The sequence below is a fragment of the Oncorhynchus gorbuscha genome, linkage group LG12 (assembly GCF_021184085.1).
Source record: "Oncorhynchus gorbuscha isolate QuinsamMale2020 ecotype Even-year linkage group LG12, OgorEven_v1.0, whole genome shotgun sequence".
NCBI lineage: Eukaryota > Metazoa > Chordata > Actinopteri > Salmoniformes > Salmonidae > Oncorhynchus > Oncorhynchus gorbuscha.
The window spans coordinates 28,555,052-28,573,701 of record NC_060184.1 but is presented as its reverse complement, the minus strand read 5'-3'; the positions used below and the strand labels follow the sequence as shown (position 1 = coordinate 28,573,701).

Sequence of the window (18,650 nt, the reverse complement as noted above, 5' to 3'; positions counted from 1 at the left end):
ATTTTCCAAGATTTCTACTTTCTGAAACGGATACACAGAGACACGTTTGAAATACCACCACCAGATGTTCATCATAAGAAAGAAAGGTGCTTCGCACAGTGTGTAATCTACAACTCAATGCATGGTTCAATGTCATCAAGTACTGTACATCACGTTATTATATGGCCTTAGATGCTATGGTATAGTACAGGTATCAGTGCCATGAGTGAAGTAGAGAAGCTAGTACAAAACATTTGATTTACTTATTAAAACAAAATGACTTCATCTTTAGAACATGATCTGTATTTATTCCTTTAATATTCTTCGTTAATGCCACACTGGTAAATAAAAAACGAAAAAACAAAATAATCAAGCCAACAATAAATACATTTTTAGGGCTCTATTCAATCAGATCTGCTTTAGCTGACATCTCGTAGCGGCTGTTTTGATGGTGTTGGAGATTGAACTGCTAAGAGCTGTCAAATCCACAAGTGGCTCCCGGCATTATACGTAAATCGGACACTGCCATTGGCTGCACCGAGTCACATTATCTGAAAACCCATGCAGCCTTCTTTACAAGTTCAACACTGGAATGTGAGATGTAATCTATACCTCCATTAGGATGATAGAAACCCTCATTATTTAGTTTAATGGTTTTTACATTCGAGCATCATTATTTCTATATAGCTTTCGACACGTTTTCTTTCTGAACTTCTAACGCCAGTGGGTGTAACTTTATCAGAATACATTATTGCTGGATCACACTTTATGGCTTCTGTTTTCACATTCCTAGCGATTTAGTTTCCATTCATTTGACCATTTGTGATTTTCCAAGATGACAATGATCGGAAGAGCAGCTGCTCACCGATTTGAGAGTTCCACCTCCGACTCCACCAAAACATCCGCTATGCGGGTGTCTGCTTTCGCGGTTAACTCTTGAGCTGATTGAATATAGGCCTTTTTTCAATATCTCCCCTCACCTTCATAATCATTGGGGCGGCAGGTGCACTAGTGGTTAGGGTGTTGGACAAGTAATCAAAAGGTTGCAAGATCAAATCCCCGAGCTGACAACGTAAAAATCTGTAATTCTTCCCCTGAACAAGGCAGTTAACCCACTGTTCCTAGGCTGTCATCAAAAATAAGAATTTGTTCTTAACCGACTTGCCTAGTTAAATAAAGGTTTTTAAAAAAAAGAGTTACAGTGACTTAATGAAATCAAGTTCCCTAACTTATTATAGGTGAGTGCCTTACATACGTTATTGTGACTGCTTGCTGCATCCTTTGACTAAGTGTGTCACACCGTTCTTTGGCAAGCCTGTCCACAGTTCATTTGATATAAAAAGAAAAGTTATTCAAGCACTAAAATGCAAGATGAACAGGCTTAGAGCTGGTTTCACACAAATAATAATCCTAGAGGATCTTCAAGTTTTGGGTGTCTTTCTTCATTTCACTAGCACTGTTTGGGTTTATATTAAGAACTGCCATCAAAATCCCTCATAAGGCAGTTATCCCTGTCACTAAGGTGATGTCAGTCCTTCCTCCTCTCCTCCTGAGTTTGTAATGGCGAGCAGGGCTGTGTTAGCCTTGTCAAACTCACAACAGTCCCAGAATGGCATAAAGAAGGATTGGACAACAATGACTTATTAATAGAAGAGCATCTGGAACTTCACAGAGGAGCCATTTTGTCTCCGTTCAGGTCCACTCATTGCTGTTCGCTCTGTTCTTCCAGCACAATACCACTTCCTGCATTAATCTTGACCTTTATGACATCACTACCCTATCCTTGCTCTATGCGATCCTAGTCCCACGTAGCTGGTCAGGCCCTGGCCTCCAGCAGTTCCAGGAACAGTTTGTGCATGGGCACACGGCCTTCTTGCTTGATGCTGCAGAAGTGCTGCACAGCCCTGGCGGCTGTCTGCCGGAGCAGGGGCAGGGTCATGATGAGCTTGCCTGCCCGCCGAGGGTCCTCCGTGTGCTGGGCACTCTCGTAGTCCTGCAGGGCCCCATGGAGCACATCCTGGAGACTCTGGACTGCCTCCACGTCCTCTATCTGCATGGAGTCTGTGGAGAGAGGGAGCAGGGGAGAGGAGGTGGGGGAGAGAGGGAGCAGGGGAGAGGGGGAGCAGTGGAGAGGGGGAGAGGGGGAGCAGGGGAGAGAGGGAGCAGTGGAGAGGGGGAGAGAGGGAGCAGTGGAGAGAGGGAGAGAGGGAGCAGTGGAGAGAGGGTGCGGGGGAGAGAATGAGCAGTGGAGAGGGGGAGAGGGGGAGCAGTGGAGAGAGGGTGCAGGGGAGAGAGGGTGCGGGGGAGAGGGGGAGCGGAGGAGAGAGGGAGCAGTGGAGAGAGGGAGCAGTGGAGAGAGGGAGCGGGGGAGAGAATGAGCAGTGGAGAGAATGAGCAGTGGAGAGGGGGAGAGAGGGAGCAGTGGAGAGAGGAGCAGTGGAGTGCAGGGGAGAGGAGGTGGGGGAGAGAGGGAGCAGGGGAGAGAGGGAGCAGTGGAGAGAGGGTGCGGGGGAGAGAATGAGCAGTGGAGAGGGGGAGCAGAGGAGAGAGGGAGCAGTGGAGAGAGGGTGCAGGGGAGAGAGGGTGCGGGGGAGAGGGGGAGCGGAGGAGAGAGGGAGCAGTGGAGAGAGGGAGCAGTGGAGAGAGGGTGCGGGGGAGAGAATGAGCAGTGGAGAGGGGGAGAGGGGGAGCAGATGAGAGAGGGAGCAGTGGAGAGAGGGTGCAGGGGAGAGAGGGTGCGGGGGAGAGAATGAGCAGGGGAGAGGGGGAGCAGAGGAGAGAGGGAGCAGTGGAGAGAGGGTGCAGGGGAGAGAGGGTGCGGGGGAGAGAATGAGCAGGGGAGAGGGGGAGCAGAGGAGAGAGGGAGCAGTGGAGAGAGGGTGCAGGGGAGAGAGGGTGCGGGGGAGAGGGGGAGCGGAGGAGAGAGGGGGCAGTGGAGAGAGGGAGCGGGGGAGAGAATGAGCAGTGGAGAGAATGAGCAGTGGAGAGGGGGAGCAGTGGAGAGAGGGAGCGGGAGAGAGAGAGCAGTGGAGAGAGGGAGCGGGGGAGAGAATGAGCAGTGGAGAGAGGGAGCGGGGGAGAGAATGAGCAGTGGAGAGGGGGAGCAGTGGAGAGAGGGAGCAGTGGAGAGAATGAGCAGTGGAGAGGGGGAGCAGTGGAGAGAGGGAGCAGTGGAGAGAGGGAACGGGGGAGAGAATGAGCAGTGGAGAGGGGGAGCAGTGGAGGGGGGAGCAGTGGAGAGAGGGAGCGGGGGAGAGAATGAGCAGTGGAGAGAGGGAGCAGTGGAGAGAGGGAGCAGTGGAGAGAATGAGCAGTGGAGAGAGGGAGCAGTGGAGAGAGGGAGCGGGGGAGAGAATGAGCAGTGGAGAGAATGAGCAGTGGAGAGGGGGAGCAGTGGAGAGGGGGAGCAGTGGAGAGGGGGAGAGGGGGAGAGAGGGAGCAGTGGAGAGGGGGAGCAGGGGAGAGAGGGAGCAGTGGAGAGAGGGTGCGGGGGAGAGAATGAGCAGTGGAGAGGGGGAGAGGGGGAGCAGAGGAGAGAGGGAGCAGTGGAGAGAGGGTGCAGGGGGGAGGGGAAGGCAGGTGGATAGGGAGGAACATAGATAGGGCAGGGGAAGGATGATATTGTGAGATGATGTTGGCATATATGCAGAGATTGAACGCTAGCAAAGACAAATAGCCATTTGAAAATACATGCCTAACTCAACCTCAATTACACCAACACAGTGAAGTTCCATACCCGAGTTAGCCAGTGAGATTGCCTTGAGGACAACAAACTCCTCCTTGTCAATCCTCATGGCTTTGTATTTCTTCACCAGCTGCAGTATGGTGTTGTTTAGGTCCAGTACACCTGCTAGTTTGGACTGCTCCTCATCCATGATGTAGTCCTCAGCATACACCAGCTTATCCTCTAGGGCAAGCGAGCGAAACACCACGCGCAGGATCAAAATCTCCATCCATCCACTCTGCAGTAGACTCATCTGGTCTGCCAGCGAGAGCAAGGGGAAACCTGAAGAAAGGGGGATGGAGGAGAGATGGAGAGTTTTTAGCTAGGTCTAATTAGGGGGATGGAGGAGAGATGGAGTTTTTAGCTAGGTCTAATTAGGGAGGCCAACGAGGGGAAGGACAATTTTAAATCGAAAAGATACAACTCAAAAATAAAAACATTGGCATTTGAAAATAGAATTGTGATGGTTTTGGTCAGAATGGCTGGACCCGTTGGAATTATTAGACCAAGGTCAACCGAAGGGTCATTGGATGAGGGGTCCGTTAAGGCTAGAGGGGCGGAGGCAGCGGTGTGGAACAGTTGAATAGTGAAAGCCCATAAGTTGTCAATCCAATAAAGACACTCCCTTTGACAAACAGATACACCCCCATGTGAGCAGGATTATATCCACTCAATCTGTAGTCTCCACACACACACAATAATTAAAAACCAGAAGATTAGTATTACAGAATGGAGGGAAAGGAAGAGGAAGGAGGGGAAGGAAGGGGAAGGAAGAGGAGTAGGAGGGGAAGGAAGGGAGGGAAAGGAAGAGGAGTAGGAGGGGAAGGCTTTTCATTTTTTTTTTTACACCATCAGTGATTCTTATCAGGGTCGGGTGCTTTTACAATTGCCATGTGGACGCCTGTGGCTCCCGCTCCTCTCTTATCTCTCCCAGATTGATTGGAACGCTGTCTGCAGACTCTTTCATTGGTTGATAGCGATCAGCATTCCGGTACAGAACGATCGTTCAGCAGAGGAGAAGGAGAAGCATTGTGTGAGTCTGTGTGTGTGTCGTTGTCTTTGAGGACACCTCTACATGGACACACACAAGGGGACACATAAAGGAGCATCAGAGACGTCCTCTGTCCTGCAGAGACAAGACAAAGCCGGCAGAGACAAAGAGGTTCTCTTACTTAACTCAGAGCAGTTAGTCCATGGGATGTCATTCTCAATGCTGTAGTTAAGGGTTAGGGTATGAGGAGCGCTTGGAACAATGATACAGGCGTACAGGCTTCAATTTGAGAGGGTTATCTGGGCTGGAAGGTTTCAGCTGTGCCCCTACAGAAACACACACATAATAACTTCACAGCCAGCTTACAGCAGCCTAAAAAAGGCCAAAGTGTGGTGTGAGAGAGGGTCTTAAGCCAAGCTCATCTCCTCCCAGCATAGCCCTCAGACAGAATCAACGTCAGTCTCCATGACAGGACCAGACAGGGGAAGGGGCGGGGGGGACAGGGTGCTGAGTGGCCGAGCTGGACTAACCTCCCCCAGGGCAGTAGCAAAGACAGCCTGAGCCCCTCTGCCAGGACCACTGGTTCCCCCAGCCATGGGCCGTAGCCTGCCACTCAAACAGAGCTGATGTGACACTACCATTACGGTGCTACCAGGGGTCTAGAGCTGAGACTACTTTCTCTCTCTTTCTGTGTCCCTCATCACATTGTCCTTATCTACTGTATCTCTCTTCCCCTCTCGCAACATCTCGCTGACTCTATCTCTCTCTTGCCTTCTTGCTCATTCGCTATCGGCCTCCCACTCTCTCATCCTCAGTTTCTCTCTCTCGCTCTCTTTCAGTTTCTCTCTCTCCATTATCCCCTCAAGTGGGTCCCTGGTGTGTCTGTGTCGGTGGTTGTTTCCCATGGCTGCCCCACTCCAGACAGACAGACAAACGCTCCACTGGCAAAGGGCTACAAATACACACATCCATGTGACTGACTAGGTTAGACTCCCACTCTGACAGTAAACACTGGTGACAAGCAGAGAAGAAGAGTTTCAAGGCATTCAGGAGGGGAACGCTTTGTTGCTCTTCGTTCTTTCTTTGAGAACGAAGAAAGTGCTGATCAGGAAAGACACAGACACACACACACACCTGCTTAGGCAGCATGTTGTGTAAGCATTACTGGACAAGCGTTAACAAAAACACAGGTGATTCCCTGGTGATGTTTTGGGTGTGAACAGGACATTAACTGCTGATAGAGCCAAAAGACTTTCATCTAAGTGAGAGAGAGAAAAAGCTTGCGGAAAGAGGGTGTGCGAAGGAAGAGATACTGGATATGTGTGATCGGATTCAGGATCGGGGACGTTTAACGCCATTTCCTACTTCACAGTAGGGATGTTAATTATATATACAGTACTAGTCAAAACTTGACACGCCTACTCATTGAAGCGTTTTTATTAATTTATACTATTTTCTGCCATTTAGAATAATAACACATATGGAATCGTGTAGTAATCATGTAGTAAGTGTTAAACAAATCAAAATATATTTGATATTCTTCAAAGTAGCCACCCTTTGCCTTGATGACAGCATTGCACATTCTCGGTGTAACATGTGCGCTGAGAGTCAGGAAGTTCAGGTAGTGAGTGTTTTAATAAATAAACACAACTAAATACAAACAAGAAACACAAACAACACACAGACATGACACTGGAACAGAAACAATGACGCCTGGGGACGGAACCTAAGGGACTGACATATATAGGGAAGGTAATCGGGGTAGTGACGGAGTCCAGGTGAGTCTTATGACGCGCAGGTGCGCGTAACGATGGTGACAGGTGTGCGCCATAACAAGCAGCCTGGTGACCTAGATGCCGGAGAGGGAGCACACATGACACTTGACATTCTCTCAACCAGCTTCATGAGGTAGTCACCTGGTATGCATTTCAATTAACAGGTGCGCCTTGTTAAAAGTTCATTTGTGGAATTTCTTTCCTTCTTAATGCGTTTGAGCCAATCAGTTGTGTTTTGACAAGGTAGCTACTTTGAAAAATCTAAAATATATTTTGATTTGTTCAACCCTGTTTTGGTTACTACATGATTTCCTATGTGTTATTTCATAGCTTTGATGTTTTCACTATTATTTTACAATGTAGAAAATAGTTTTAAAAAAATAAATAAAACCCTTGAATGTGTAGGTGTGTCCAATCTTTTGACTGGTCTTTCATATGCCTGAATTACAAACTTGTGTGGGATCCATAAATGTGAATCAAAATGCTTAGTTAGACCTAGTAAATAGCCTAGTTTAGCCAAGGAGAAAGCACCGAGCTACAGTAAAATCGGGAGAAAGGCAGGATCCATGATTAGCTGAGATAATGGAGGGGGATATTAGACAGACTACTTTCTGGAGGACAATGCCATGCTCACTCATGTGTTTACATGTGAAATCTTAAAAGAGATGGGTGGGGCTATGGCTTAATAAGAGGGTATGAATGATCCTGAATGGGCGGAAACAAAGAAGGGCTCTCTAAAAAACGTGAAAATCATTCAAGGGCATTTTGTCTCCTACTAGTCTCACAAGTGGGATAACAAGTTTAGCTCATTGACATTTCCCCCCTCAACTGTAGTGTATGTTATACCATTTTGAAGCTCTGAGTTTGTACTTTTATAAAATGTTACAAAAAAAGGCAATCTTGAAAATTCGACATACATGTAAGTTCACCTTCCTGAATTGAGCCACATATGGCCATATCTACCTCCACTGCTGTCTACTTGGCTGTCATACTTTTGGGGAAAGTCATTCGATTTCTAAATGCTTTGTGTACCTTATGTAACAGTACTTATGTAAGGAAATTCAACTGGAAAATGAAATATTCCTAAAGTATATTAAAAGGGATCTGACGTTGTTTGGCCAACAGAGGCAGGACAGTTAGATAGTTATGGGAGCCTGACCATGGGTGTAGTTGTGGGAGGGGCTAGTTTTCCCAGTTAGCCCAGATCAACAGAGTTGGCCGAAGCCCAAGGGCCTTTCCAAAACACAGAATTACCAAACCGAGAGAGAGACAGAGAGAGAGCGAGAGAGAGACAAATGTAAATATACATAAATAAAGTGACAGAGAGAGAGACTAGGGGTCTGTCACAAGCTCATCCATGTATCCACAATGTACATGTATACTGTACATCAAATCAGAGGGGAGGAGAGAGAGCGAGAGAGAGACAGACAGAGATTTCCAGCAATATTTGTGAACCGTTGTCACAAGTAAAGGGCAGCCGATAGAGCACAAACACCATTAGAAATACAACCTATATTTAACTGTTTATTTATTTTCCCTTTCATAATTAAATGATTTGCACATTGTTACAACATTGTACAGTGCATTCAGGAAGTAGTCAGAGCCCTTGACTTTTCCCACATTTTGTTACATTACAGCCTTATTCTAAAATGGATTCAATAGTTTTTTTCCCCTCATCAATCTACACACAATAGCCCATAATGGCAAAGCAAACAGATTTTTTGACATTTTTGCAAATGTATTCAAAATAAAAAAAAACAGAAATATCACATTTACATAAGTATTCAGACCCTTCAGTACTTTGTTGAAGCACCTTTGGCAGCGATTACAACCTTGAGTCTTCTTGGGTATGACACTACAAGCTTGACACACCTGTATCTGGGGAGTTTCTCCCATTCTTCTCAAGCTCTGTCAAGGTCCTCTCAAGCTCTGTCAAGTTGGATGGGGAGCATTGCTGTACAGCTATTTTCAGGTCTCTCCAGAGATGTTAGATTGGGTTCAAGTCTGGGCTCTGGCTGGGTCACTCAAGGACATGCAGAGACATGTCCCGAAGTCACTCCTGCGGTGTCTTGGCTGTGTGCTTAGGATCGTTGTCATGTTGGAAGGTAAACGTTCGCCTCAGTCTGAGTTTCTGAGTGCTCTGGAGCAAGTTTTCATCAAGGATCTCTCTGTACTTTGCTCTGTTCATCTTTCCCTCGATCTTGACTAGTCACCCAGTCCCTGCGGTTGAAAAACATCCCTACAGCATGATGCTGCCACCACCATGCTTCACCGTAGGGATGGTGCCAGGTTTCCTCGAGATATGACGCTTGGCATTTATGTCAAAGATTTCAATCTTAGTTTCATCAGAACAGAGAATCTTGTTTCTCGTGGTTTGAGAGTCTTTAGGTGCCTTTTGGCAAACTTCAAGTGGGGTGGAGTGCTGCAGAGATGGTTGTCCTTCTGGAAGGTTCTCCAATCTCCACAGAGGTACTCTCGAGCTCTGTCAGAGTCACATCCCTGACCAAGGCCCTTCTCCCCCGATTGCTTAGTTTGTCCGGGCAGCCAGCTTTAAGAAGAGTATTGGTGGTTCCAAACGTCTTCCATTTAAGAATGATGGAGGCCACTGTGTTCTTGGGGACCTTAAATGCTGCATAAATGTTTTGGTATCCTTCTCCAGATTTGTGCCTCGGCACAATCCTGTCTCGGAACTAAACGGACAATTCCTTCGACCTCATGACTTGGTTTTTGCTCTGACATGCATTGTCAACTGTGGGACCTTATATAGACAGGTGTGTGCCTTGATGACAACGTTGCACACTCTTGGCATTCTCTCAACCAGCTTCATAAGGTAGTTACCTGGAAGGAATTTCAGTTAACAGGTGCGCCTTTCTTTCCTTCTTAATGTATTTGAGCCAATCAGTTGTGTTGTCACAAGGTAGGGGTGGTATACAGAAGATTGCCTTAATTGGTAAAAGACCAAGTCCATATTATGGCAAGAACAAAATCAGGTTTGTGGGCTTCCTTGCTCGTGCATGCTTTTTCAGTTCTGCCCACAAATTTTCTATAGGATTGAGGTCAGGGCTTTGTGATGGCCACTCCAATACCTTGACTTTGTTGTCCTTAAGCCATTTTGCTACAACTTTGGAAGTATGCTTGGGGTCATTGTCCATTTGGAAGACCCATTTGTGACCAAACTTTAACTTCCTGACTGATTTCTTGAAATGTGGCTTCAATACATCCACATCATTTTACTTCCTCATGATGCCATCTATTTTGTGAGTGCACCAGTCCCTCCTGCAGCAAAGCACTCCCACAACATGATGCTACCACCCCCGTGCTTCACGGTTGGGATGGTGTTCTTCGGCTTGCAAACCTCCCCCTTTTTCCTCCAAACATAATGATGGTCATTATGGCCAAACAGTTCTATTTTTGTTTCATCAGACCAGAGGACATTTCTCCAAAAAGTACAATGTCCCCATGTGCAGTTGCAAACCGTAGTCTGGCTTTTTTATGGCGGTTTTGGAGCAGTGACGTCTTCCTTGGAGCAGCGGCGGCCTTTCAGGTTATGTGGATAAAGGACTCGTTTTACTGTGGATATAGATACTTTTGGACCCGTTTCCTCCAGCATCTTCACAAGGTCCTTTGCTGTTGTTCTGGGATTGATTTGCACTTTTCACACCAAAGTACATTCATCTCTAGGAGACAGAGCACGTCTCCTTCCTGAGCGGTATGACAGCTGCGTGGTCCCATGGTGTTCATACTTGCGTACTATTGTTTCTGCAGATGATCGTGGTACCTTCAGGCGTTTGGAAATTCCTCTCAAGGATGAACCAGACTTGTGGAGGTCTACAATATTTTTTCTGAGGTCTTGGCTGATTTCTTTTGATTTGACATTTACATTTTTACATTTACATTTAAGTCATTTAGCAGACGCTCTTATCCAGAGCGACTTACAAATTGGTGCATTCACCTTATGACATCCAGTGGGACAGTCACTTAACAATAGTGCATCTAAAACTTAGGGGGGGGGTGGGGTGAGAGGGATTACTTAACCTATCCTAGGTATTCCTTAAAGAGGTGGGGTTTCAGGTGTCTCCGGAAGGTGGTGATTGACTCCGCTGTCCTGGCGTCGTGAGGGAGTTTGTTCCACCATTGGGGGGGCCAGGGCAGCGAACAGTTTTGACTGGGCTGAGCGGGAGCTGTACTTCCTCAGTGGTAGGGAGGCGAGCAGGCCAGAGGTGGATGAACGCAGTGCCCTTGTTTGGGTGTAGGGCCTGATCAGAGCCTGGAGGTACTGAGGTGCCGTTCCCCTCACAGCTCCGTAGGCAAGCACCATGGTCTTGTAGCGGATGCGAGCTTCAACTGGAAGCCAGTGGAGAGAACGGAGGAGCGGGGTGACGTGAGAGAACTTGGGAAGGTTGAACACCAGACGGGCTGCGGCGTCTGACCATGTCAAGCAAGAGGCAAGAGTTTGAAGGTAGGCCTTGAAATACATCCATAGGTACACCTCCAATTGACTCAAAATGAAGCCAAAAGTATTTTGTTTACAAGAAATTTGTGGAGTGGTTGAAAAATGAGTTTTAATGACTCCAACCTAAGTTTATGTAAACTTCTGACAACAACTGTATAACATATATTTATATTTGTTTAACACTTTTTTGGTTACTACATAATTCCATATGTGTTATTTGATAGTTTTGATGTCTTCGCTATAATTCTACAATGTAGAATATAGTAAAAATAAAGGTAAACCCTTAAATGAGTAGTGGTGTCCAAACGTTTGACTGGTACTGTATGTAAATAAGGTATTTCAGTTGTTTATTTTTAATGCATTTGCAAAAAATCTCTAAAAACCTATTTTCTCTTTGTCATTACGGGGTATTGTGTGTAGATTGGTGAGGAAAAATGGATATTTAATCCATTTTAGAATGAGGCTGTAACGTAACAAATTGTGGAAAAAGTCAAGAGGTCTGAATACTGTCCGAATGCACTGTACATAGACAATAATAATATAATATAAACTTGTGTTTATTTCCCTTGTTTATTTCCCTTTTTGTTTATTGTCTTTTCCACTTGCTTTGGCAATGTATGCACACGTTTCCCATACCAATAAAGTCCTTTGAATTGAAATGAATTTAATTGAATTCAGAGACCGAGACAGAGAGACAGAGAGAGAAACCAGGGGGCTGTCACAAGCTCAACCATGTATCCACATCAGAGTGGAATGCAAACTAAACAAAGGGGCTGAAGATAGATGGCCTCTTTCCTCTTTATCTCCACCATCAGTGTGTGTCCGATGGTCCATATGTGTTGTCGCTACACAACTAAACCCATAACTTAATCTTAATAGGTTTAAACAGCTTCTCTTGCTTCCAAAGCTTCCATCCAGGAGAACCCTAATCTAGAAGTTCTCCCTAAAGACTTCTCTTAGGGACGAAGGGCAGAAACATGAAGGGGGTGATTCAGACCCAAGTTGAGCAGGCGTAAAGGGAACTTAATTCCATTTGAATGCACCTTTCTCTCTCTCTCCACATATTCTGACCTTGAATTTAAGCATGAGAATCGCATGCTATTCACCCGCTATGCATTTGGGGTGGAGATTTAATAAATGAAGGTCGGGCGGAGGTCTACAGATACGGTGTGTTCTGACCTTGACCTAATTCCCTAATAATTCCACCACCTTTACACGTGAGGAAACCATGAATAAGGTCTATCGAAACTGCCGGTTCCAAGTGGAAAAAACATCTACTATCTTTTTTTCTGATATAATCTCCATGCACTGTAATTTATACATTGATAAGAGCTATCGATAAGAGCTAGGTAAATGAGTAATCCGTTTGGAGAAAGGGACTGTAAATACACATAGCAATTGTTTTATCCTATTTTGCCTTATGATCCCTGGAGACAAATGTGAACCCAGTTGTATGGAAGCAAACTGAAAATCATAACAACATTGCATGTTTTGTGGCCCCTTGTCCACAGTGACGTCTGGCCCGAAGAGTATTTAAGAGTATTCTTGTCAAACAGATGGCGACACTACCACATTAAGGTTTTGAAGGAAACTACTGCTAATACTTTCAGGTAGCACTAGACTCTGGCGCATGTTCAAGTACCACATTCTTACCTTCGCTTAGCAGACCACACACACACACACACACACACACACACACACACACACACACACACACACACACACACACACACACACACACACACACACACACACACACACACACACACACACACACACACACACAGTTTCTGGACTAAAGTCTTAATCCAACACAGGACACAACAATCTCCACTCTGAGCTGATAAGAGTCTTATATTGAATATGATGCGTGTTTATGCCCGTGTGTGTGTGTGTGTGTGTGTGTGTGTGTGTGTGTGTGTGTGTGTGTGTGTGTGTGTGTGTGTGTGTGTGTGTGTGTGTGTGTGTGTGTGTGTGTGTGTGTGTGTGTGTGTGTGTGTAGGTGTGTGTGTGTGTATACCCATGTATGTGTGTCTGTGTGTTTTCCTACCTGGGATGTGTTTGGCCCAGCCGATGTTGACCACCAGTTCACGGTCGGCAAGGTCACAAAGTGTAGTCAGGGCTTTGATGTCACTGTCGGGGACGGTGGGGTCCGGCATGGCAAAGATACTCTCTGGTTCAGCCACCAGCAGGAGAGAGACCACCTTATTCTCTACCAGACCACCTAGAGGAACTGAGAGACAGAGACCGAGAGAGAGATTTAAAATATACTTTATTAATATCTAAATGCACAAATGTGAGAATGTCATTAGACACAAAGACAGTGAGAGCAAGTGAGAGAGTAAAAAAGAAAGGGGAGAGTGTTTTATTTTCTTGAAAGTACTACTTAAGTAGTTTTTTGTACTTTACATTACTATTTATATTTCTGACAACTTGTACTTTTACTCCACATACACTTTTTACTCCATACATTTCCCCTGACACCAGAAGGTACTTGTTACATTTTGAATGCTTAGCAGGACAGGAAAATGGTAAAATTCACACAATTATCAAGAAAACATCCCTGGTCCTCCCTACTGCCTCTGATCTGGCGGACTCACTTAACACACACTTCATTTGAAAGTGATGTCTGAGTGTTGGAGTGTGCCCCTGGCAATCTGTCAATTTAAATAAACAAAAAAATGATGCTGTCTGGTTTGCTTAAAATAAGGAACTTGAAATTATTCATACTTTTACTTTTGATACTTAAGTATATTTTAGCAATTACATTTACTGTTGATACTAAAGTATATATTTACTGTTGATACTAAAGTATATTTCAAACCAAATACTTTGACTTTTACTCAAGTAGTATTTTACTGGGTGACATTCACTTTTCTGTTAACTTATCTTTACTTTTACTCAAGTCTGACAATAGGGTGCTTTTCCACTGCTGAGTCTTACATGTTCTCTTCTGTGGCAGGCCGTGTTGAGGGTTGAGGTAGGGGCTGTTCTCAGAGTCTATCCTTCTCTTGTACTTCTGTCTGCCCCCACGGACCCGGTCCAGACGCACACCTGAGAGAGAAAAGGTGAGAGTAAAGGAGAGAGAAAAAGAGAGAGAAAAAAAGAGAGAGAGAGAGACACACACATTTAGGTCAATTTAACACACACACACACAAATGTAAAGTCGTGGCCAAAAGTTTTGAGAATGACACAAATATTAATTTTCAAAGTCTGCTGCATCAGTTTGTATGATGGCAATTTGCATATACTCCAGAATGTTATGAAGAGTGATCAGATGAAGTCCCTCTTTGCCATGCAAATGAACTGAAATCCCCCCCAAAACATTTCCACTGCATTTCAGCACTGCCACAAAAGGACCAGCTGACATCATGTCAGTGATTCTCTTGTTAACACAGGTGTGAGTGTTGCCGAGGACAAGGCTAGAGATCACACTGTCATGCTGATTGAGTTCAACTAACAGACTGGAAGCTTCAAAAGGAGGGTGGTGCTTGGAATCATTGTTACGCCTCTGTCAATCATGGTTACCTGCAAGGAAACACGTGCCGTCTTCATTGCTTTGCACAAAAAGGGCTTCACAGGCAAGGACACTGCTGCCAGTAAGATTGCACCTAAATCAACCATTTACCGGGTCATCGAGAACTTCAAGGAGAGCGGTTCAATTGTTGTGAAGAAGGCTTCAGGGCGTCCAAGAAATTCCAGCAAGCGTCAGGACCGTCTCCTAAAGTTGATTCAGCTGTGGGATCAGGGCACCACCAGTACAGAGCTTGCTCAGGAATGGCAGCAGGCAGGTGTGAGTGCATCTGCACGCACAGTGAGGGCTTTTGGAGGATGGCCTGGTGTCAAGAAAGGCAGCAAAGAAGCCACTTCTCTCCAGGAAAAACATCAGGGACAGACTGATATTCTGCAAAAGGTACAGGGATTGGACTGCTGAGGACTGGGGTAAAGTCATTTTCTCTGATAAATCCCCTTTCCAATTGTTTGGGGCATCCAGAAAAAAGTTTGTCCGGAGAAGACAAGGTGAGTGCTACCATCAGTCCTGTGTCATGCCAACAGTAAAGCATCCTGAGACCATTCATGTGTGGGGTTGCTTCTCAGCCAAGGGAGTGGACTCACTCACAATTTTGCCTAAGAACACAGCCATGAATAAAGAATGGTACCAACACATCCTCCGAGAGCAACTTCTCCCAACCACCCAGGAACAGTTTGGTGACGAACAATGCCTTTACCAGCCTGATGGAGCTCCTTGCCATAAGATAACTAAGTGGATTGGGAAATGACACTTATGAAATGTTTGTAATTATACTTCAGTATTCCATAGTAACATAGTAACATCATCATCAAAGCGTCTGCTAAATGGCATATATATTATATTATTATTATATTATATTATCATCTGACAAAAGTATCTAAAGACAATGAAGCAGCAAACTTTGTGGAAATTAATATTTTGTATCATTCTCAAAACTTCACAAAACTTCTGGCTTCTGTACACTAAAAACGCAGTACTCCTGTTTAGCAGACTACCCCAATGTCAAAACCAGGAGAGTGATGCACTATTCAAGTTCATTTGATTGACATTTCTCCCTCGTGACATCTCTAAGATTATAGGGAGCCTTGGAGAGAAGTCACATTGCTGGCATAGCAACATCAACCCTGTAACACAATATGTTACAGGGTCATCTTAACAAGCTCAGCGGTAACCTTATCGCCATGGAGATGAGGAGCTAACAGCAAGGTTAGGGGGTAAGAAGGGAAACATGGCGTGGGCTGGTCACAGCGGTCCCTTTACATACACACACCAACACACACGGACACGCACATAGTTCACGTTTCAAATGTTTTATGTCACGTGCACTAGTGCAGGGAAATTCCTTTCTCGCTTGCTCTTTCCCAACACTGCAGTAGTACTATAAAAACAAAAGTAAAGTATAACAAAAACACATGAGAAATAGAAATAAGAAGAACGCGAGAAAGTAAGTAAGCTATATACAGGATCAGTTCCAGGGTCAGTGCCAATACCATACTCACATTCCACCATCCAGTGATACCCTATACGCCTCCAAAGAGAATCTTGACTTGAGAGAGCTTTTATTAGCATGAGGGGTAAGGGTTAGAGTTGAGGTTAGGGTTAGGGTTGAGGCTAGGGTTAGGTTTGAGGTTAGGGTTGAGGTTAGGGTTGAGGTTAGGGTTGAGGTTAGGGTTGAGGTTAGGGTTACAGTTGAGGTGAGTGTTACGGTTGAGGTGAGGGTTAGGTTTGAGCCAGGATATGGACGTGGGGCTAGAGTTAGGGTTGGGGCTAGATTTAGGGTTGGGGCTAGAGTTAGGGTTGGGGCTAGAGTTAGGGTTGGGGCTAGAGTTAGGGTTGGGGCTAGAGTTAGGGTTGGGGCTAGAGTTAGGGTTGGGGCTAGAGTTAGGGTTGGGGCTAGAGTTAGGGTTGGGGCTAGAGTTAGGGTTGGGGCTAGGTTCAGGGGTTTCAGATTCCTAACACATCAATAGTCCCTCAATAGTAAGACAAGAGGGGCGAGGGAGGGTATTAAGGATTGGATGCGGAGGCCTGGGGAGATGAGAGGGGTATTAAGGATTGGACAGATGGGTAAACTAGGACCCCTGGACCTTAGTGATGTCAGTCCTTCCACTGTGGTCGGAAACACAGTCTGGATTAGTCTAACGGTTGGCAGGTGCTGCGGTTTGTGACAGGTGGTTAGTGTGTGTAGGGAAGGATTTCACTGTGTTGACACACATTGGATTATATGAAAGCAAAGGAGCAATAGGTGTATTAGAGGCAGTAAGGTTTGTTCTGTGTGTGTGTGTGTGTGTGTGTGTGTGTGTGTGTGTGTGTGTGTGTGTGTGTGTGTGTGTGTGTGTGTGTGTGTGTGTGTGTGTGTGTGTGTGTGTGTGTGTGTGTGTGTGTGTGTGTGTGTGTGTGTGTGTGTGTGTGTGTGTGTGTGTGTGTGAGGATGGTCAAAGAGTTACTCATAGGCATCTGAGCTAAGTGTAACTCTTCAGAGAGGAATGTGCTGACAACCAAAGGGACAAGAATAGCCCTGGAGGATAACAGTGTACACACACACACACACACCTCTCTGTGTCGGAGAGATCTGAGGGTTCCGATAAGGAGGCGGGTGTTGGGTCACCCCCCCCCCTTCCCCCTCTGCCCTCACCCCTGTTTGAAGTCCCCTGCACCTTTCGAAGGGGGATTTACACATTCCCAAAACACACCCAACGGGATCAAGAGCACGGATGTCCACTAAGCACAAGAAAACTTACCCGGATCGTCATTCTACATGACATAATTTCCCCCTGGGAGAGACCTGACACATAGCCATCTGCATGTACTGTATGTGTAGTAGAAAAGCCACTGACAGGGGACTATCTTAAGCTGCCTCGGATAATGGTCTGATGTCATCGAATGCCCTTACTTATTAGTCTACTGCAAGCTTGTTAGTCAGGCACTGGGTCATGAAAGGATGTCAAAAGCTCTTATTCTTTAAAGAGATAAACAAACTAAAGAATGGAGCTATTTTGGGGTATATAATAATTAGAAATCTACTCATTCTATTTCAACAGTGTGCCCAAAACGTATATTAAGTCTTCCATGTGATTAGTGCTATGTGATATGATTAGCTGCCATATCCTCGTCGACACGCAAGGAAAAACCTGATAGATGCACACTGCTCAGGGGAGACTATGCAGAAAGTCATTTTTCTGATTCAACCACATGAGGTAAGACCAGTGTTCCAAGTAGTGGAACAATTACAATGTTTGTTAGTCCACAGCCCTACTGAATTGTGAAACGGAACACTCATTCTGTGCTCAATCAAATTTGATTCTAGACCAAGGGTCTCTGTCCATTAGCTGTGTGTTGTGCTGACATGGACCTCTCTCTCAGTTAAAAGTCACACCACCCCGTCTCTACCTTTACTGCAGCCCCCCAGAGGAAGAGGGGTGTTACCAGGCACGATGAGGCACGTTGTGAGAAACGCTACCAGGGGGGTTACGACGGGAGTTACGAGGAGCGGTTCACATTTCATGGAGGTCCAGAAACCCCACAAGGCATCTGGTGGAATTTACGAGGGGGGGGGGGGGTGAATTGCTATAGGAGCCAGAGCTGGGTGCTGGAGATGCCCTTCCCCTATTAAAAATAAGCTAATTAAAAAAGGAGACACACGCACGAGCAAACGCCCGCCCGCCCGCACACACACACAAACACACACACAAGGGGTGACTATAGACAGATGCTTGATCTTCTCACCCTGGTTGAGGGGATGATTAAATCAAAGCTGATGAGCTGAAGGGGGAGGGAGCAGGTAGCAGTAAACTCTTTCCTTCTCTCTCTCCCTCTCTCCTTTTGATAAACAGGTGTCGGTTGCTCACACACAGCCTTCAATAAGTGGTTCATACAGTGAAGCTTTGCCTTTTTGGGTCTCTTCTATACTTGGCCAACAATATGTCACCAACAGCCACACACTCCAGTCCTGACCACAAGACCATGAGACCGCTGCCCCAGACACGCACTATAAAACTCTCCAGAGTCTCTAGGGGCTGTAGATGTAGAATGTAAGATATGTCTGTTGTTTCTAGATCATCTATTTCTATTCTGCGCATGTGTGAGTAGTGTGACACATTGGAAAAGAGACTGTATGTCTGAGAGAAAGAGGATAGAGACATGTTCACACACACATACTCTGGTAGATAGCCATTTTCTATTTCGGAGGTACCGTAGCC

At 45.7% G+C, this 18,650-nt stretch overlaps 1 protein-coding gene across 4 annotated transcripts in view; it reads right to left on the bottom strand.

Moving 5' to 3' along the window:
- Nucleotides 1-819: 819 nt before the first annotated feature.
- LOC123991643 (estrogen-related receptor gamma-like) overlaps nucleotides 820-18,650 on the bottom strand; it is a 49,450-nt gene continuing 31,619 nt past the window's right edge. For all 4 annotated transcript variants that reach the window (XM_046293284.1, XM_046293283.1, XM_046293282.1 and 1 more), the window contains exons 5-8: nucleotides 13,866-13,976; nucleotides 12,973-13,155; nucleotides 3,716-3,985; nucleotides 820-2,040 (exon numbers count right to left, since the gene is read on the bottom strand). In XM_046293284.1, coding sequence (XP_046149240.1) covers nucleotides 1,796-2,040; nucleotides 3,716-3,985; nucleotides 12,973-13,155; nucleotides 13,866-13,976 — 809 coding nt within the window. In that variant the 3' untranslated portion in view covers nucleotides 820-1,795. The remainder of the gene's footprint in view (nucleotides 2,041-3,715; nucleotides 3,986-12,972; nucleotides 13,156-13,865; nucleotides 13,977-18,650) is intronic.